General features: G+C 37.1%; 1 protein-coding gene across 1 annotated transcript in view; it reads right to left on the bottom strand.

The window, feature by feature from the left end:
- Positions 1-21962, bottom strand: part of MRPL3 (mitochondrial ribosomal protein L3) — a 41110-nt gene extending 19148 nt beyond the window's left edge. Inside the window, exons 1-6 of the mRNA XM_017862329.1 lie at positions 21678-21962; positions 20484-20668; positions 19380-19471; positions 17159-17257; positions 8996-9095; positions 6781-6841 (exon numbers count right to left, since the gene is read on the bottom strand). Of these exons, the coding sequence (XP_017717818.1) occupies positions 6781-6841; positions 8996-9095; positions 17159-17257; positions 19380-19471; positions 20484-20668; positions 21678-21769 (629 nt within the window). The 5' untranslated portion in view covers positions 21770-21962. The remainder of the gene's footprint in view (positions 1-6780; positions 6842-8995; positions 9096-17158; positions 17258-19379; positions 19472-20483; positions 20669-21677) is intronic.
- Between the last annotated feature and the right edge of the window lie 204 nt (positions 21963-22166).

Below are 22166 nucleotides of genomic sequence, written 5' to 3'. Positions count from 1 at the left end.
AAAACCCCAACACACCACTCTCCAACCACACATTCATTCTGACTGATTTAAGAGGGATTAATTTTTACAAAGATTATTTCTCTCTATAGTTTAATCACTCATCTTGAAAATTGTTTCACTAATACATTAAAAACATACTGCTTTGAATAACTTGTACATAAAGTTACTTGTTAAAAATGAAATAAAATTGAAAATATACAGGACAGCACAGCAACTGTATCCTGAAGGCAGCACATATCTTGCTTTCTCCTTCCACAGTTTACAACCAACATCTACCAGTTGGAACAATGAGTTTGTGGGCAGAGTTTCTGACAGTGTGTAGACACTCTTCACTCAGTGTACTGGGCTAGGTCTAGAGCCCATAAAGTCCTTACTCTTTTAAGAACCCATGTTGACAGTTTAAACACTTTTAAGACTTTGATAGGCAACATACTTCTTTACACATTTTGGTATTTGAATGAAAGAATCCAAACTAACTGAATCTCAGTAAATGTGCCAAGGTGCTCCAATATCTAATCTCCTCCACCCCACTCCCCTTAATTTTTATTACTGGCCAGGTGCGGTGGCTCACACCTGTAATCCCAGCACTCTGGGAGGCTGAGGCAAGCGGATCACGAGGTCAGGAGATCGAGACCATCCTGTCTAAAACAGTGAAACTCCATCTCTACTAAAAACACAAAAAATTAGCCAGGGGTGGTGGCAGGCGCCTGTAGTCCCAGTTCCTCGGGAGGCTGAGGCAGGAGAATGGCGTGAACCCGGGAGGCGGAGCTCGCAGTGAGCCGAGATCACGCCACTGCACTCCAGCCTGGGCAACAGAACAAGACTCTGTCTCAAGAAAAAAAAAAAACAAAAACAAAATTTATTACTAATGATAACATTATCAAGTAGTTATTTTTCTGTTTTGAGACCAAAAGGTAATAAGAATTTAAAAGGGCACTGATAACTTTAAAGTAGTAAGATTGTTCCTGAAAATATGAGTTGTTTTAATCAGCCCAGACTTGTAGACAAGATTTTAAATTATCCTTTCAGAAAGAAAAAGGTATTTTAAGTACCTGAAGTCTTCTGACTTCAAATTTTAAGTAAATAATTACAGATAACCAGAAGAAAAATTACTTCAGGTACGCACTGTAATGAATTCAAAGATCAATAAGACACCTAGCAGGAAGTGTCTCTCCATGCTGTTATGGCTGCATCACTACCATCTCTGTCCTTTAAGTCCTTTCAGGCAGATACTAACACTGCTCCCTGAACACAGCAGAATGCATCTTTAGTTTTCTTTTACTTGTTCTTTGTTTTCTCTCCATTTCTTCTTTTTTTTTTTTTTTTTTTTTTTTTTTTACGAGTTATAATAAGCACCACTAGAATTCAACAGAAAAAAAATGGGCTAAACATCCTATGCTGAGGGTAGCATTAACAGTTATACCTCAGCTTACTCACTATCTATACATTATCTATACTTGTTCCCTCTTCAAAATTGAGACTGAAAGAATGGGAAAATGTTAGACTCTAAACCATCATCTATTAAAAGTTACAATGGAATATAATTGCTACTATAGAACAAGAACATAAACTTTAAAAATGTACCCAGGGTAGGGGCAGGGAGAAAAGTCATCATGATACATGCTCTTTTAAAGATTTTATTTGGAATGAATTACATAAACTGCCATATTTCAAAGACTGGGCTTCATTATCTATTGATAGTATAATAAAACTATGTAAAAATGTTCTACTAGGCAGTTTTATTTATTAGATGTAAAAATCTTCCTCATACAATCTAAATAAATTTGTCTTCTACCATCCTTTTGATGAAGAACTACTTCTGGTATTAAAAGTAAAAATTAAAATGAATTCTGGTAAATTATATATTCACCTCACACCCTAATGTGACACTGGTAAATTTACCTATTTATCTAGAGAATTATAACCAACATCAGTACAGGTAAACACAATGTTTCTTTCAAGTAAGCAAGTTTCCTAATGCAATTTTATTTTAAAAGGAACACTTAAAAATTGTAAGTATATCTTCAAGAAGCTGTTACTGTTGGTTACTGGCCACTTTTTAGAAAACTGTCTGCAATTTCATTCCTGAGGTAGACAGATTCTACTAACACTATTTTCTTGAAATGTAGATAGTGTTTGTTCCTTTAAAAAATTTTCTTCGTTATTTCTAAAGTACATTTAACTCAGCAATTAAAGTTGAAGGTATAAGGTAAAAAACTTTGAAATCTAGTACTAAAAATATAAGTGAAGATTAGTAATTAAAATATAATTAATTATTACAACATGAGAAACATTAAAAAATTAGGGATTGAGAATTTTCTCTTTTCTAATGAAAAGGTAATGAAGCTAATTACTAAACAGACTAGTTTTCAGTTTTATGCTAACTAAAATGTAATAAACAGGGCCACTTTTATTGGCAATGTTATTTTAATTACATTAAACTAGCTTGCTTTTAAACAGATTTTTATATGTTATAATTCAAGCAGAATTAAGGAAAGAAAGGCATTCGGAATTCTGTGCTAGGTAGAGGAGTGAGGAGGAAAAGTGGTTTAACTGATGAGCTTCTATTTTCCAGTCCAGTGGTTCCCAATGTGTGTTCCTGGACCAGCAGCATCTACATCACCTGGAAACTTGGTAGAAATGCAAATTCTCAGGTATTAACCCCAGACCTACAGAATCAGAAGCTCCATGGGTAGGGTCCATCAATCTGTGCTCAACTAAACCTCCAGGAGATTATAAAGGCCACTCAAGCATCAGAACCACTGCTCCAGCCTATAAATCCATGTCCTTTCATCACTCCCTTAACCATGGCACTGCACAGATTTTCCCCTAGTGTTCACACTTGTAACAGGATTAATATCCAGAAGATAGTGCTCAAAAGTTCCAAAATGCATTAAAGAAAGAAGATAGAGGAGTTTAAAAAGGAAAAAAAAAGTTAAGCAAATGCATGCACATGCATGTGTACATGTACACACATATAACACAGGGAAGTCAGTGGCAGAGAGAAGAGAGAAGAGGCAACAGCAACTAGGGCTGTATGCAGCTGGGAATACAACGCTGCACTCAAAGGAAATTCAAAACAGTTTCAGATGAGAAGGACAACGAATCCTATAAATTTACAAGCATTTAAAATTAAAAGCACCTTACAGCAATAACAACATGTCAGCTACAAGAGCTATAGTTATTGGTAACATTTAGCAAAAGGTCAAATAAAATCCAATTCATTCTCATGTAAGTAATAAATACCTCATGAAGGTATGCACACATACATGCGAGGAAAACCCTGCCCCACTGTTAATACAGTAAAAGTTAAACTTTTTTGTACTGTAGCCCATATAATAGTGGTAATCTTCTCAAATGGAGGTCCTCACTTCTCCAGAGCTGACTGTCCCTACTTTAAATTCCAGGGCTGGTTATTCCCCCAACTCTTACAAGCTATTTAATCCTGAAGCTGGTGCATGGCTATACACAATCTTGTTTTCTACGAAAATGATCTTATGAAAAACAAAAATAAAGTTTTCCTCTTTTACTTTATGCTTACAAGAAGGCAGCTAAAGTTTTAAAAATCTCTTTAAAGAAGCCAAGGAAACCAAACAGAAGCATATGAGATGAAAGCATTTACTGAAGATAGGCATTTGAAAAGCCAGGCTCTAATCCAAGTTAGTCACAAGTCCAGCCCCAAGGCAAATGTTAACAAAGGCCTCTGACTTTGCATGGTTTCTTAGAATATTCCATATATTGTATAAAATACGTAATGGAATTCACACAACATTAACTGTGTATAAATTAACAAAAGTACTATGTGGCATTTTATATGTAATAATTCAAAAATTAACAAGCAAAATAATCTGATTTACAACACAGATATTTCTCGAAGTAACCAAATCAAAGCTTTTAAAGCTCTAATATTTTGAGTTCTTGCCAAAGGAAAGCAAACAGAGTTACCAAGGAAACAGCGATTTCAGGGGTTCTTGTAACTAGGAACAAGTTCATGATAATCAGGAAGCAGGAAAAAAAAGGAGGACAGGTTTACAATCTCTCTAAAAGAAGACTCACCTTGCTACCAATCTATCCCACATTTCATTTCTAAATAGCGAAATGAAGGTTACTAAAGCAGCCAGTAGCTTTTGCAATGGCCTATATTTGAAACTAGGAAGACTGCATCTTAACTGTGTGAAGGAAAGTGGTATTAGCTCTTGTCCAGTTTCTTTTGATAAAAGGTGCTCTGGTTCAGTCTCTGTGATTACAAACTTATCCCAGAGCACCTGTAAACAATGGCATATTTTCAGAGGGTTCCTAGTCAGAATAATCCCTGCAGAATTATCATGCAACAAAAGGAGAAAACTGAGGCATCAAAAGAAATGAAATTATCATTTATGTTGAAGAAACAAACATTTGATCTTTGACAAACCTGACAAAACAAGAAATGGGGAAAGGATTCCCTATTTAATAAATGGTGCTGCAAAACTGGCTAGCCATATGTAGAAAGCTGAAACTGGATCCCTTCCTTACACTTTATACAAAATTAATTCAAGATGGATTAAAGACTTAAATGTTGGACCTAAAACCATAAAATCCTAGAAGAAAACCTAGGCGATACCATTTAGGACATAGGCATGGGTAAGGACTTCATGACTAAGCAACAAAAGCCAAAAGAGGCAAATGGGATCTAATTAAAGAGCTTCGGCATGGCAAAAGAAACTACCATCAGAGTGAACACGCAACCTACAGAATGGGAGAAAATTTTTGCAATNATTTCTCGAAGTAACCAAATCAAAGCTTTTAAAGCTCTAATATTTTGAGTTCTTGCCAAAGGAAAGCAAACAGAGTTACCAAGGAAACAGCGATTTCAGGGGTTCTTGTAACTAGGAACAAGTTCATGATAATCAGGAAGCAGGAAAAAAAAGGAGGACAGGTTTACAATCTCTCTAAAAAGAAGACTCACCTTGCTACCAATCTATCCCACATTTCATTTCTAAATAGCGAAATGAAGGTTACTAAAGCAGCCAGTAGCTTTTGCAATGGCCTATATTTGAAACTAGGAAGACTGCATCTTAACTGTGTGAAGGAAAGTGGTATTAGCTCTTGTCCAGTTTCTTTTGATAAAAGGTGCTCTGGTTCAGTCTCTGTGATTACAAACTTATCCCAGAGCACCTGTAAACAATGGCATATTTTTCAGAGGGTTCCTAGTCAGAATAATCCCTGCAGAATTATCATGCAACAAAAAGGAGAAAACTGAGGCATCAAAAGAAATGAAATTATCATTTATGTTGAAGAAACAAACATTTGATCTTTGACAAACCTGACAAAAACAAGAAATGGGGAAAGGATTCGCTATTTAATAAATGGTGCTGCAAAAACTGGATAGCCATATGTAGAAAGCTGAAACTGGATCCCTTCCTTACACTTTATACAAAAATTAATTCAAGATGGATTAAAGACTTAAATGTTGGACCTAAAACCATAAAAATCCTAGAAGAAAACCTAGGCGATACCATTTAGGACATAGGCATGGGTAAGGACTTCATGACTAAGCAACAAAAGCCAAAAGAGGCAAATGGGATCTAATTAAAGAGCTTCGGCATGGCAAAAGAAACTACCATCAGAGTGAACACGCAACCTACAGAATGGGAGAAAATTTTTGCAATCTACCCATCTGACAAAGGGCTAATATCCAGAATCTACAAAGAACTCAAATAAATTTACGAGAAACACAACCCCATCAAAAAGTGGGCAAAAGATATGAACAGACACGTCTCAAAAGAAGACATTTATACAGCCAACAGACACATGAAAAAATGCTCATCATCACTGGTCATCAGAGAAATGCAAATCAAAACCACAATGAGATACCATCTCGCACCAGTTAGAATGGCGATCATTAAAAAGTCAGGATGCTGACAGATGCTGGAGAGGATGTGGAGAAATAGGAACACTTTTACACTACTGGTAGGAGTGTAAACTAGTTCAACCATTGTAGAAGACAGTGTGGTGATTCCTCAAGGATCTAGAACTAGAAATACCATTTGACCCAGCAATCCCATTACTGGATATATATCCAAAGGATTATAAATGATGCTACTATAAAGATACATGCACACATATGCTTACTGCGGCACTATTCACAATAGCAAAGATGTGCAACCAACCCAAATTTCCATCAATGATAGACTGCATTAAGAAAATGTGGTACATATACAGCATGGAATACTATGCAGCAGCCATAAAAAAGGATGAGTTCATGTCCTTTGCAGGGACATGGAAGCTGGAAACCATCATTCTCAGCAAACTATCACAAGGACAGAAAACCAAACACTGCATGTTCTCACTCATAGGTGGGAACTGAACAATGAGAACACTTGGATACAGGGCGGGGAACATCACACACCACACTCTGTTAGGGGTGGGGGGTTGGGGGAGGGATAGCATTAGGAGAAATACCTAATGTAAATGATGAGTTGGTGGGTGCAGCAAACCAACATGGCACATGTATACCTATGTATCAAACCTGCATGTTGTGCACATGTACCCTAGAACTTAAAGTATAATAAAAAAAACAAATAAATAAAAAGCTATAACCTGATATGAACAGTTTACATACAACTAATTTGGCACAATTTAAAAACCAGTATCGTAGGTAGCATTAAAGATTTGAATTCAGAATGAGAAATATATTTATCCTTTATTCACTGACTTGAAAGACTGCACTTCTTTCACTTACTCTGCTCTCTTTTAATAGATGAAAACAAAAGGAAAAGAGAACTTGCTATGAGGACCTACGTTTTGGCTGTGACATCCACATACTGTCCTGGACGAAAGTGAGCAGCATAAAGAGGAGTGCCTTTATGAAAAGAAAATGAAAAATCAATATGAAATTTGACAGCACAGAAACAACTTTATGCAACATAAACTATATCCAGGAAGGCTTCGAGCTATCTGATTTCAAAATGGTAAAAGATTCTCTTCTGCAATTAGAAACATCCAAACAATGAAATTATTCAACAAACATGTCTTTTGACTGACTTCACAGAGACCAAAAGTGGTGCTGTTTGAAATGAGTGATTCCCATGACAACACAGTGTTCTTGCTGTCAAACACATAAATTTGATGATTCTTGGTTGTTTTAGTGAATAACTGTATATTAAATTAAGATATATTTCTTGTTTTCACATTGGGAAAACAAAAACAAGAATAACTAAAAATTGTTGAGGCTTCATTAAATACCTTGTACCCACTGGACAAACAGGAAACAATTACTTGAACCCAAGTCCCTCACATGGTGAGTATGTATAACATCTATATAAAGCCTCTACATATCAGATTTTGGGTGAACTCCTCATTGTATCAATAAAACACAGTTCTCCAGTTCATGCTTAGATATGTAGAATAGCAAAAAATTGCCTTTATAGATACTCTTAATTTTATATAGAAACGTTTACAAAACCAGTTGTATGTAAATAAAGTCTTACTTTAAATGTACTTCGGAAATGTTATTTATGTTATTTAAAAAGTTTTAAAATTTTGTGATGAATCAAAGCCCTTCATAATATTGTTTACATAAACTTGAAACTAACATTTACGAGAACTATTTGGCAATTAATTAGCAAACATTTATAGGGCACTTACAAATATGTGCAGCTAGAAATTCAAGAATGTAAGACACGGCCCCTGACAGCAAGACATTTATTATCTTGGTAAAGAATAAACATTAACATCATCAAGTAAGATACACTTTTTTAAATGGCAGAAACCACTGTAGTAGAGAATGTGACTGAAAGTTGATTATAGTTATAGTTTATTTAATATAAGCAGCAAAGTGCTGTAGGATTTTGGGGGGGACCTCCTTTAAGTTACAACCCAACCTGGATTTATATAGGCAGAGAAAAACGTTGAATGAAGAAAACAGAGATTTAATCATTCCACACTGTCTACGTATTATCAAAACATCACACTGCACCCCATAAATGTATATAATTATGATGTCAATGAAAATAGTATTAATTTTTTAAAAAGAAATTAAAAGTGACCTTTTATGAGGTTGAACTGCTGATTTTTGACCATTTTGGACGCCAAAAAACAATTTTATATGATTTGAGCTACAGCAAAAGTTAATGTGGGCTTAATTTTATCTTTATCATAAACACAGAGTTTAAGAAAGTTTGATGTGTTAATACCAAAGAGAATATTAAAAAGTGCTTCAGAACTGTCTATACAACAAATATTTTAGAACTATCCCTTTATATTTAAAGTAGTTCCATTATAAACCATTCTAATACACAATGACCCAAGTACCTCTATTAATTTTTATATTTAATTCCATTTACCTTGTCTTAAAATTGCAAAATTTTAACTTCAAAGAATACTTTTAATTCTACCTTATATCAAGGCTGACCATGTCACACCAATAAAAGCCCATTGCAACTGTATTTTACTTAAAGCAGTTTAGTTCAGATATTAAATACCAAATCTTAAAACAGCATTCTACTGTCTTCTTGTCAGAACTCAAGTTCAGAGATCAGGGAGCTTTTCTGAAGTTCAGACATCAAAATGCTGTATTTTGCTAACCATATGAGCCAATATAATCATATGCCAAATCTTTACTCTTTGACATTTCATGGATTAAGCAAAATATCTTGGAATTTTTAAGTAAGAATCTTTACATTGAGGTGCTATGGTCAGTTCCTTCTGTTGTTATATTTTCTCCAGTTCTTCTATCTAAGCAAGAGCCTGGCTATTTTTCATGAACGCCAGCCTATGACCAATGATCTTTGAATTTTAAAAGTTACTGTATTTCTTTGAGGTGGCTTTTCAAATGTTAAACTCTCTCTACATTAAAACNGCTTGTTTGTTCCTAGTGATTAAATCAGATACAGTTTTGTATTTAAAAGTAAGTGAGGCTTCGCATTTTAGATGTAGCTTTATTGAAAGGGCTGACATTAAACAAATAGCATATTTGGGTATTTTTACCTCCCTCCTCTCCCCGACCTGAAATTACCTGGTTTAATTGCAGCATTATCTGTTATATTAAAGATTTTAACTGTCTGTTTTGGCGGCAATCCAAGTTCTCGGTAAAATTCCAATACGGATGTAGCTTTCTAGAGGAAAAACAGCACATATAAGTAATACATTGAATACTCAAAGTGGAATTGAATGCATAGAGATCTAAACCAAGTTATTAGCATCCCAGAAAATAAATCAAAGCACACCTTATTCCTTAATGAACAAAGGGCACCCAATACCCCTTATTTAAGGGAGGTGAGATTTATAGCTATATTTTATCACATCTCTGTGAATAATCTTACTACTTAGATTCCAACCATGTACATAGTGTTCACATATAGTACACTGGGAAAGACCTCTGTTCTGCAGGAAAATAAAGAGTTGTGCTCATTTTTAAATTCTGACCAGAGACTGTCTGAATTAAGAACCCAAACCCCGAAAAATCAACTCTCTGCCTATTTTGCACTTATTCTGAACTGGAAGAAAACATGGTATGTTACATTTAAATGTTATGACCACAAACTTCAGAATCTCAAATGTGGCCAGGTTATATCTACAGATACCTAAATATCTCTGGTTCAATCATTTTCACACTCTATAAGGAAACTAAGTCACATCCTTTTCTAAAATCCTCACCACTGTTTCCTCTTCCTCCCTTTGAGCTGATCAAATAAAAGAATTAAGAGAACTTCTCCATGCTCTTACCAAATCAAATTGTCTATACCAGTATACCAGTACTATAACAGTACTATGGTCCCACCCCACTCTAGGTTACACATGAGATGCACATGGAGGGCTTCTAGAAAATGCCAATGGCAAGGGTCCTCTGCTTAGAGATTGTAACTTCACTGTCTAGTGTGGGGTCTAGGCATTGCTAATTTTCAAGCACCTCACATGATTTCTATGTCAAATTGGGGCTGGAAATCATGCTGATAGATAAGCTGTCCATATTTTTATTAAAAGCACTAATTCCCACCCCTTCACACCTATTCAATAGTTCCCTCCTGAAACTGTCGGCACTCTCTTCTAAGAAATCTTCATTTTTCTCCTCTTTCTACTGGAACTTCCTATCACTATATATAACATGTCACAATAATTCACATATTAAAACAAACTTTTCCTTGACCACATATTCTTTAGCTAATTTTTCTGTTCCCTCTTACAGCAAAGCTCCTGGAAGGACTTGCCAAGTCTACTTTCTCTCCTCCCATTCTGTGAACCCAGTTTAATTAGGCGTTTTCAGCCCCTAGCACTCAATGGAAAGTGCTTGTCATTCACCAAGGATCTCCATACAGTCAACGACACTGGTTGATACTCATTTTACTGAATCTACCAGCAATGCTTAACACAGGTGACCACTCTCTCCACAAAAGACTTTCTCTTGGCTTCCAGTTACTACTCCCTCGATTCTCATATATGTGAATGACTGCACATTTCTAACTTCAATTCCAAATTCTACTCTGAACTATAAATTCCTATGTCCAACTGTCAAGCCATTATCTCCACTTCAATGTCATATAGAAACTTAAGCTTAACGTGTCTAAAACTGAACTCCCTTAACCAAGCCTGCCCTTCCCTGGCCTTCGTTCAAATCTCAATAAACAAGGTAACTCCCACAATGCTGCTGTTTAGGCCAAAAATCTTATAGTCACCCTTGATTCTTTTCTTCTTCACATTTCACGTCCCATTCATCTGCAATTCCTCGACTATTTAAAAATACAGCCCACACCAACCACTTACCACCCCATCCCAACGTCAACCTCATCCACTATCTTCTGCCTGGATTATTTCAATAGCCTCCTAACTGGTCTCCAACCTTCCACACTCCTGACTCTCTAGTCTGTTCTCAATTCACAGGCTGGCATTATCATTTTAAAACTCAAGCCATATCATATAACTACAGTGGCTCCTACTTCTTGCAGAATCCAGTCCTAAATCCTTACCATGGTTTAAAAGGTTCTACACAATCTGACCTCATCTTTTACTCTCCTCCTGACTCACCCTGCTTCAGAAAAAAATGCACTCCCTTATTGGCCCAAGAACACATTACACACTGGCCTCAAGACCTTTGCACATCCTATTGCCTCTGTCTAGAATGCTTTTCTGCCATATTTTTGCATGACTGGCTCCCTTACTTATTCAGGTATCGATCAGAATATCAACTTACCTTGTCTAATTACTCAATCTGAAATAGCACCATTTTTTGTCACTTATCAACTCTTCAGCCTACTTTTATTTTATTAAAGTATATTATTTTTATTAATACCAGTTATTTAAGCATACCAGGAAGCTTCCGAGAAAAATCCTTTACATTTTTAGTATTATCCTTCAAAGCATTTATCTCCATGTGTCACGATACACATTTTTTACTGTTTCTATGTCTTCTATGATAGCAGTACCTAACCTTTTCGGTAACAGGGACTGATTTCACGGAAGACCATTTTTCCACAGACCAGTGGAGGCAGCAGGAGGGACGGTTTCAGAATGATAACTGTTCCACCTCAGATTATCAGGCATTAGAGTCTCATAAGGAGCATGCAACCTAGATCCCTCACATGCACAGCTCACAAGAGGGTTCGTGCTTCTGTAAGAATCTAATGCTGCTACTGATCTGACTGACAGGAGGTAGAGCTCAGGTGGTAACTAATGCTCACTCACCTGCTGTTCACCTCCTGCTGTGCAGTCCAGTTCCTAACAGGCCACAGAGCAGTCCACAGTCTGGGGGTTGGTTACATAGAATCCCTGTTCTATGTAAGGGCCTCTCCATTTCACCCCCAAACCTACCCAAATGTAAGCTTCCTGAAAGCAGAGACTTGCTTTAGTTGTTGCTATATCCCCAGCTCCTGGTAGATCCTGTTGTCTGCTCTCCACTCCTGCCTTCTGTCCTGCTATTGTAAACATCACTACAACCAGTGTCATTAAAAACAAAACCTATGGACATCTTATTTTCTTATAATTCCTGGGTCTTCCCCCCAACCTTAATTCTTAAGACTCGATATAGATTGCTATAGGACTTGACAAAAAAGTTATGCCACTTTTTATTTCCTGATGTGAAGAGGGCCTCTTTCATCACAATATATAACATAGTACATCTATTTTCCTGCTGTTCCCTCTCCCTCAACTTTCTAACCATACCCTGCAGGCCCCCAATGGCTATTGTACTCTATGTATGCTTACCTGTATCTGTCTGCACCACTCTCTTCAGCTGTGATCTCCTCCCTACCCTGCATCTCTAAAGCTTCAAAGCTGAGGAAGAGGGAACAGCAGGCAGATGTATCCATGTTGGTTTTATTCTGGTGAAAAGAGGCACCCTTCACACTAGGAAATCTAAGTAAATGTCTCCAGTACTAAATTCAGTTATATTTCCTATCGAGATCCCTCTCTGAGCAGCCTTACCAGAGCACATTGCTCCTTTGTCTATACCAACACTAGACACTGGAATATATCTCAATTATTGTCCATATCACCATACACTTATCTACTCAAATGTTGGTCAGCATGCTGACCTGTGAGCACCTGGGTGGTAAACGCTGTTTTTTATTCATCTGTGTCTCTACAGTTAAGCACAGTGGCAGGTTAGACAATAAAGAAGTGGGCTAAATGAACAATGAAAAGAAACAGAAGATAAAGGACAGGCATCCACCTGGGTATAAAGTTTGTCTAACTCCTCCTACTTTTCTACTCTTCCGCTGCATCAGTTCTTAGAACACAATGTTACTGTGTTTGTGGCCTCAATCTTTAGGTCTAGTTACTGTAAAAGTACAGGCCTAAAAGATACATCATGACTTGCTCGAAGGATGAACAAATAGGCAAAAAACTACTATAAAACCAAACCAATAGTAACTTATAATTTAAAAAACAAGAATAGCAGCAACTGAAAAACCCTAATCAACTCAAGATAACACTGATAATAACAAAGTATCCTTCCCCGAAATTCCAGTGAAGTGCCTGCATAGTCAGACTTGTTTGTAGAATATGTGAATACTCAGCAAACTTTAGTTACCTGTTCAGTTTAAAATGTAAACCGTTAGCACCCCTTTATAACTTACTCAGTTGCCTATAGTTGACATGAAATTGGGTGGCACTGGCTTGTAAGCACAGAAGTTTAATTTTTGGATCAGTCTACAACTTACCAGGAATCTCCCTGGGGCTCTCCAGTGGAGCCATACAACAAATGCTGAGAAGCTCTACTCTCATGTCCACTGAAGACTGTTTTATACCTCATAGAGTTCTCTCAAGAAGCTATCCTTTCCTCCACAAGAGTGATACCACAAATTCATTCCAATCATTCTCTATTATTTTATTTCCTACATGCTGAAATTAACACTAACACCCAACACCACTATTATCAAGTACCCTGCTTTTCATCTTCAATCATACTCACTTCTGCAACAAGTACAAACACAAAATTTTCATTTAACAGTATGGCTCCCTGAAATTATTTTCCTGATGCATAAAATTCAGATTTATTAAACTTTAGAATCAAGTTTATTTTTGACATTCACATATTCCACATGATTTTAAAAGCATATTATTTTGTTAATGTCAGCTTTTAAGCATATCTGGAAGTTTCTGAGGAAAATCCTTTACTATTTTAGTAATACAAAACAGACCATATAAACATCTCAACCTAAGTAACTTTTTAGACTAAACCATAAATAGAACCAAGGTAAAACATACTTCTTATCATCCAATTTCACTAATAAACACTTTTTTATTTTAAAATAAAAAATCAAAATATTATAAAATTAGGTCTCAGTCAGGAGGAAAACCAAATGCTCAAGTGGACTTAAAACCAGAAGCAGTGTGAAAGACTTTTTTTTTTTCAAACTTCTAAATAAGTAAATGATTTCAAAAGGCAATTTAAAAGACTGACAGTATTGTCACACTTGGATAATCCCATCTATGAGGTTGCATTCTTTTACCCCACTTCACAGTTCTCTGCAATTATCCTTCCCACAATGAAAATACCTCTCCTCCTAAGATGAATTGATTTAATCAATGTTGAAGGCCATTTAACTTCCTCATTCAAAAACACTATGTACCACATCAGTTTTTATTTATAATAAGGTACAAAATAAAAAGGCAACGTAGTCTAATTTCTTGGAGGCATAAATTCTTTACAGATGAAAAGAAAACAGTTCTAACACCATTATAAATAAAAGTGATTTAATTAATTTCCAAATGTTTAGATGTTTGAAATTCTATATTCATAGGTCTTCGTTTTTTTAAAAATCCTCTATAATCAATCTATTTGCAATTTTTCTTGAGAGCTATAATATGAAGTCTGTATACCTTTAGTTTCAAAATCTGTTTTCCAACAAAAATGTTGTATTTACAAATAATTCTAAAACTTCATTTTCACATTTCATTTTGAAGAAAGGTCAGTTTATAGACAAAGCTTTTTTTTTGATATTGTAATAAATGTCATCTGGACTTAGAAATTTTGTATCTTGAAGAAAGAAGGGCCTTTGCAGTACTTTCTATGCTAGAGAAGTGAAGTTTTCAAAGTTTATGTAACTTAAGTGGGTCAAAATCCAGAACATTAGAACATAACATCCAAATCACCCTGCTGTGCTATGCAACCACTGAAGAGAATAAAGCTATCAGAATAAGCTAAAGAGAAAAAAATGTGTGAACAGCCTCAACTATGAAATGCAGTACCTATCATTTCTGTAATATTTTTAATTATTAGTACTGTTACAGTAATACTATTAGTATTACTTTCATAAAATTTTGATTATAACACATCTTCATCACTAAGTAAAATAGAATAAACTGAGCTCCCACTTTTTTTCTCCAAACTTTTTTTTTCTTGAGAACTAAAATATTCAGAGAACCAATGTGAGACTTTCAGAACTGGAAGAGAATTTAGAGACCATCAAGTACTATTCCTTGTTTTTATGGGTAAGAAAACAGATGTTCAAAAGGTGAGTAAGGGGGACCTAAAGGTAGAAATCAGGATTAGAACTCAACTCTTCTGATCCCACATCACTTATTCTCTCACCACCTCGTATTTCAGGGGAAGCAATCTTCACAGACCTGCTGGGGCAGAAGGGATTACCCTAGCATGCTTGATTTACAAATATCAAGGCCATGAAGTCATCAATTTACAGAACTGGTAATGAAAATGAAGATGATGATGCTAGTCATTACAAAAACCCAGAAGTACAATCAAGTAGGAAACAGTGGCATCTATCAAACCAAAGAATTACTCATATGAAGGCTGGTACATATTAATACACTTTTAAAAAGTCAAACACTTGATTTTTTAAAAGGTTCCCATAAATATTTCATTGTACATTATAATTACTACGGAGTTATTTGAAGCCCGAGCTTGTTAGTCAATAAATTGTTAAGAATAGCAGGAGAGATATTATTACAAAGTTGTAAAGAAAAATAAATGGTCTATGCTACCATAATACTCAAAAATAGCTAACTTCTCTAACACGAAACAAAATAAACCATGTCACAGATTTCAATGATACCTACCACTTATCAACGATCAGTATTTCTCACCATTTATAGAACTATGATTTTGTGAACATCTCAAACATCGCTTTCCTCCAAAGCTTCCCTTTTCCTTGTTCCTATTCCAGAGTATGTCATCAGCACTGACCTGTGTCCTTCCACCCAGTCCTTTCCAATCCCTGCTTCTTCCAATCTCAATGCAACTGCCTTGCTTATAAAGGCTCTTATCAACTCTCCCCTGATCTCTTAAAACAGTCTCCTAAAGTCTTTCCTCTTGCTAGATTTTTAAAATCTTAGGTAACTAATTTAACAATTTGAACAAGTTACCTAAAGAATTCAGAAAGCACCTCAAAGTTTATAGGATGAAGTCTAAACCTCACACTACCTTGATAGCTGCAACTTCACCACCCTCCCAACACTGGCCCGGCCTGCACACTAAAATGCAGCCACATTACACTTCTCTTCCCAAGAACACATGCTCTTTCATGTTGTCTCTGCTTCTGCAGAGGCCATTCTTTCTGGAATGCCTCTAACACCCATTTTCCTTTCTGTTCTCCTCCTTGTGAAACCTCCTGGGATTTTCCCTGGCAGAATTGGCTGTCTCTGGTTCTGTGCTCCTTAGATTTATAATATTGTACTGGGATGGCTGGTTTATTTGTGTAACTTCCTCACTAGCTTATGAGCTCCCAGGGGGCAGATATCAAGACACACTTAAGTAAGGCTCTGGAGTCTGTCACTCTACTTCTTACCAGTGGGTGACTTTGAATGAGTTAGTTAACTGCGTTAGCCTCAGAGGCTGAAAAGTATACATAAAGCAACAAATGAAAAAGGCGTAATGCTTATGCATCTGGCATGTAATAAATGTTCAATAAAAGTTAACTATGATAAGAAAATAGAGTAGTTAGTAGGCACACAATAAACAACTGATAGTTTTGAGAGTCAGAGAGTATAGGTTGTATCCTAACTTCTGCCTTGTTCATTTCATAAACAATTTACAATGGAAAAAAAGGTTGTCTTAGAGATAAGCAATGTGTTCTAGTAAACCTAAACATGTTTAGTGAAAGCCATCACCATTTTGAGAAAGGTTTTCTGGTTTTAGTTATTCAATACAGGATACTCAGGCAGCTTTTCCAAACTACAAACTCAGTACTCTACTTAAAAAAAAAAATGCTTTATTAAAAAAATGTGATTTGGGTTCTTATATAGCTTTCTCCTAAACACTGAAAGCTCCTTCTAGAATACACAAAATTAATTTCCACGTGCTCTTGGTGTCAAGTGTTAAGACAACTTTCCATAGGAAGAAAGTGAAATGAAACATAAAACAGTAACAACCAAATCTACTGAGTGTCTGTTATATTCTAGGCACATTTGAAAAACCTAATTTAATCCATGTGATAAACCTATTAGGTAAGTAGTATTTTTATTCCCATTATACAGATATACAAACGCTACAGCTTACAGAGGTAAAAGTACTTGTTCCAGATACAGGGGGAGGTATTAGAATAAACTCAAGAGTCTCCAAGACTCCCGGGCAAAATGGCTGTGCCAGACTGCCTCCCCCACACACACAATTTTCCTCACAAACAAATGCACGTTTGTGGCTGTGGAACAATCTCAAAACATAAACTCATCCAGATTTGAAACTGATGAAAAATGCGGTATTCTAGCTACGAAAATACATCCTTACACGAAAACGTGACACAGTTTTTCCTCCTACAGACAGGGCGGCCGTTTTTCCATTATGGTTTTCCTTTGAAGTATACTTTAGGACATGGCAGTCTCGTACCTAAAAAAACAAACATAAAAAAACTAAGCATGTGCCAATACATATTTTAACATTGCAAACCAGCCACATTGAGACCTCAGGACAAACAGGAATTCCCTACAGTTACTTACCTCATCTTTCCTCTAACACCAACCACAATCTTAAAAACACAAAATTTTTTTTAAAAAATGATTAAATACACACTTTGGGAGGCCGAGGTGGGTGGATCACGAGGTCAGGAGATAAAGACCATCCTGGCTAACACAGTGAAACCCCATCTCTACTAAAATACAAAAAATTAGCCAGGCGTGGTGGTGGGCGCCTGTAGTCCCAGCAACTCGGGAGGCTATGGCAGGAGAATGGCGAGAACCCGGGAGGCAGAGCTTGCAGTAAACCAAGATCACACCACTGCACTCCAGCCTGGGCACCAGAGCGAGACTCCATCTCAAAAAAATAAAAGATAAAATGAGTATAAACAAAATATACATGCAACCACTACCCAGCTCAAAAGTAGAATCCCAAAAGCCCGTGTGTGTCTCTTCCCAATAACCTCCTCATCTTTTTACCCTAGAGCAGGAGTACTCAAAAGTATGGTGACCAGCCAAGCAGTGTCAGGATCCCCTGGGAACTTAAAGATGCAGATTCTCAGGCCTCAATCCAGACCCACTGAAACAGAATCTTGGTGTTTTATAAGACCTCTAAGTGATTCTGAGGTTCACTAAAATTTGAGAAGCACTGCCCTAGAAATAACTGTTGACATTTATGGTAACCATTTACTTTTCTTTGTAATTACTATTTTAGAAAGTATTGCTTAATAATGTATTTAGATTTGCCTGCTTTAAACTTTATATAAATGGAATCAGATTTTAGGTACTCTTCCATGTCTTAATTCACTTATTTGTAAGGTTCATCTATATTGTGTGTAGCTCTATTCTGTTCACTTTCATTGCTGTACAACATTTCATTATGTGAAAATAACATGATCTGTTTACCTGTTCTACTGTGGACAGAGACTTGGGTTATTTCTAGTTTGCTGGGATTAAGTGTGATGCTGCTGCTCAAGTTTTCTAGTAATACTTGGAAGCGGAATTGCTAGACTACAAGGCTTACCCGTCTTAATTTTGCCACATAATACTAAAGTGTTTTCCAAAATGGTTTTGTACCAATTTATAATCCCACCAGCCATTCCTGAAAGTCCCCTGCCCCCACCAGTTTCCTCAGAGTTCACAAAACTACTGTCTTATACTTGATCATTCAGAGCCAATAATAATGAGAAAAGGATCTATAGACTCTTTGTGCCTTATTAGCACTTTAAGCACTTAGGTGCATGAGCTCGTACTTTACATCACCTGTATCATTACTTGCCTAAGACTAAGCCACAAGGATCAACTGAGTTGTTCAAAGTGATTTGGGGAGTGATGATCTCCTACCAGTATCTTTCTATAATAACAATAATAACAACAACAACAATAATAATGATAAAGACAATAGTAGCTAATATATAGTGGACACGTAACATTGTTTCAAGTGCCTGACATTTATCATCTTGTGCAATCTACACAATAACCTTTTGAGGTAGGTCACAATTATTTCTTTTACAGAACAGAGTATCTTTTACAGATGAGGCACAGTGCTCCAAGGAACACACTAGTAAGTGGCAGAATCAGGACTGCAACTCAGGTATTCTGGTCTCAGGACCCACATTCTTACCCATTAGACTACAGCTTATCTTAGTGAACAAAATGCAGCCTCACCAGACAAGAGTGTTATATTCTGTTAGCAAAAAGATCAAAACTGTATTGTGGAGTTGAAAGAATTCCATAAAAGAAAACAAAATGGGACTGAGATGTTTTTCCGATTATGAAGTAAACAAGGGGATCTGTAAAAGGATAGGTTATACTTAAAAAAAAAAAAATTCATTGCTCTGGTTATCCAAATACCAGTATCAGAAGGCCATTGCTCAGGCAAGGGTGAGGGCATTCCTGAAACCACCATAAGTTCTTTAATACTATTTATGTTCAACATTACCCCTTTCTTCACCATACAGTTCCATGTTTCAGGATACAAACAGTTCTTGTTAAGGTTTGCACAAACAGATCTTGAGACACATAGATATCTCTTACATCTTCTGTTTCTTTCTTACCTGAAGTAATGTGACCACGTGCTTTTGACCATCCTTGGTCCATAAAGGCATCATGCCCAGTTTCAAGGCAATAAGGCCAACTCTAAAGGAACCTGGCAATTAAAACCAAAGCAATGTGAACTAAAGCTTTTGCAACACTCGCCAATATGATGAAATCGTTTTTCCCAAAATCAGGTTTCAGTATGAGGAGCAGGCACAAAAGAAACATGCCAATATATTCAGAGTAAAATAGGAGTGTTCTTTACAGACATAAGTGCCTTCAACCATGCCTGGCATGACATATTGGTGCTCAATAAATATTTGTAAAATGAACAAACATAAATAGATGAAATAAAGAAAATACATAAGTTAGATATATTCTGGTTTTAAAATAATGGCATTCATACAGGGCATGATAAATCCATCATTTTGCTTTCCTAGTATCAATTCTTACCCAACTTTATTCATTAGAAAACATCTATTACTCAGACTCTGAGAAGATAGCTGAGGCTACAGAGATGTCACAACTGGTCATATATTGCTAAAATATGTACGTCTACAACAAGACACTTAGATTCTTTGCATATACTGGTAAAGTTGCCTCATTAAGAAGTTTTGATAACCAATTCAACTGTCCCAATAAACCCTAACCAGGGACCACACACTTAATAGAAAAGGCCTTATTCCTCTTGGTCTGGCTACACATGGGTTTAGCATCTTTCTAGACACCAAGAGCTGATTCAGGGGTTATGCTTCCCAAATCTACAGTGCTACAACATCCCAACTGAACATCCATGCAACACATTACAATTTACATCACACTCTTGCAGCCTTTCTTTCCTGACTTATATTCTTTTTAGCTGAAGTAAACAAGAGAATGTATGCAGAATGATTCTCCCTTCACCTATAAAACAGCTTCTCAAGGAGGTCTTTATTATCATCAGGCATTCACTAAAACTAAACTAGGAGGTTGGAAATAAACTTGCAAAACAAACCACGATAGAACAGACACAGCACATGAAAAATAAATTAATGATAAATTTATCAAGCAGTCACTAGGATTTTAAATGTGTCCAGCCACACAGTAATTAGGAAAAGAGAGCTCATCAAATACAAAATAATCACCTGGTTCCCAAGGATGTATAGGCCATGGTTCATCTTTCAGAGGACATAGTTTACTTGCTAATTGGGCTTTATCTTCATCAGAGACCAACTGCTTAATGAATGGGACATTTTCTTCAGAAAGATGCTCATCCCACCATGTACCACTCTTTCCATGAATACTTCTAACAAAAAGCCAGATGTGTGTTCTATAAAAAGAAAAAATAAAACCAAACCACAATTTTAAAACTTCCTCCATTTAATATAGAAAAGGGAAGTCACAAATTGGAAAGTGCAGTCAGGGGCTTAGGAAAGGGCTTAGATTCTGTATACTTTTTTTTTCATGTCTCCAACCTTTTCTTCACCCCCACATTCCTTCGGATAAGGCTGACATTTAAACTGTTAGCCGTTATCCTGGAGAAAAAAAATTCATTTTCTCCTCGCAGATAAACAGATTCCCAAAAAAACAGTCCTACCTATAGACATGAGAAGTCACTAACCCATTTGGACGTGTACCTTAATAGTTATACATTCAGTGGAGGTGGCAGAAGGTGGCATGCTGATGTTTGTCTAATAAGCTCACCTCCTCCCTGCAATGACATGGCCTGGGTTCAGAGAAGTAAAGAAACTGGGTGTGCAAAGTTAAAAGATCCACAAAAGGCATGATCTCTGAACGATCTCTGAACAGGTGAACGTACCCTTAGTGGGTGGAGGTCAGGAAGAAGGGGTGTAATTCTTGCATGGAGGGTCAGAACGAAAGTAAAGCTTTCTGCAGTCTACTCTCCTTTTGTAGTCAGGTAAATTCAGGTTAGATTCCCAATTTTCTACTTATTAGTTGAGTGACTTTGGGCAAATTAACTCACCTCTCTAACCTTCAGTTTTAACTGTAATCTTTATGATAGTAGTTTGCTCCCGTGAGGCTACATAAGGCACCTCATACACTTAGCAGAGCGCTCAGTACCTGGCAAACGCTCACTAATTGTAAGATATGACTGCTGTTAATAGCCTTCGCTGCTAGGGGCTGGCTCATAAGCGTTTTTTAAAAATCACCACTTCAATCCCCTTACAACGTGCTTCCTTAGGTTAACGGCCCTTATTCTTCTGTGTCCCACGTCTGAACAGAGCCCCTTCCTTCTGCACCCACCGGAGGCCCAACTGCACCAGGCCATTCCACTGCTCCAGGACGCGGCTGTGCAGGACACCCTCACACCTTCCTACCTGTTCCCCGGGCCAAAGACAGCACCCAGGCCTTCCCCGACTCGACCCAGCACCTGGGCGCCGACCTGGGACAGCAGCCTCCAACCCGGCATGGATTAGCCCGGGAAGACTCGACTCACGACTTCCGGGCGCCCCGCCGCTCTGCTTTCAGAGCGTCCCCACGCCACCGCCACGTGGACTCAGCAGCCGTGGGGAAGTCGCCGCAAGGGTAGCCGGAATGGTCTCCGGACGTTGCCCTCCGCGACGGAAAGAAACGCCGGACCCACTTCCGGTGCGTTTTATAATGAACTCCGGGCACTGGAATCGCTCTCCGGAAACTATAGTTCCGCTTCCACCGTTGTCCTGCTTTGGATCTGAGTTGGAGTTGGTACAGATGGGTGGGGACTGACTCGCCTCTCCAGGGGTAAAATAAAGGGGATGTTCAGAGTTTAAACTTTAGAATAATAAGGACAGACTTCCTAAGGACGCTAAGGAAAATGAAAACACTTC

The sequence above is a fragment of the Rhinopithecus bieti genome, unplaced genomic scaffold (assembly GCF_001698545.2).
Source record: "Rhinopithecus bieti isolate Rb0 unplaced genomic scaffold, ASM169854v2 scaffold_62793, whole genome shotgun sequence".
In the NCBI taxonomy this organism is placed as follows: Eukaryota; Metazoa; Chordata; class Mammalia; order Primates; family Cercopithecidae; genus Rhinopithecus; species Rhinopithecus bieti.
The sequence above is the reverse complement of the archived record's forward strand: the minus strand, read 5'-3'. Positions and strand labels throughout refer to the sequence as shown.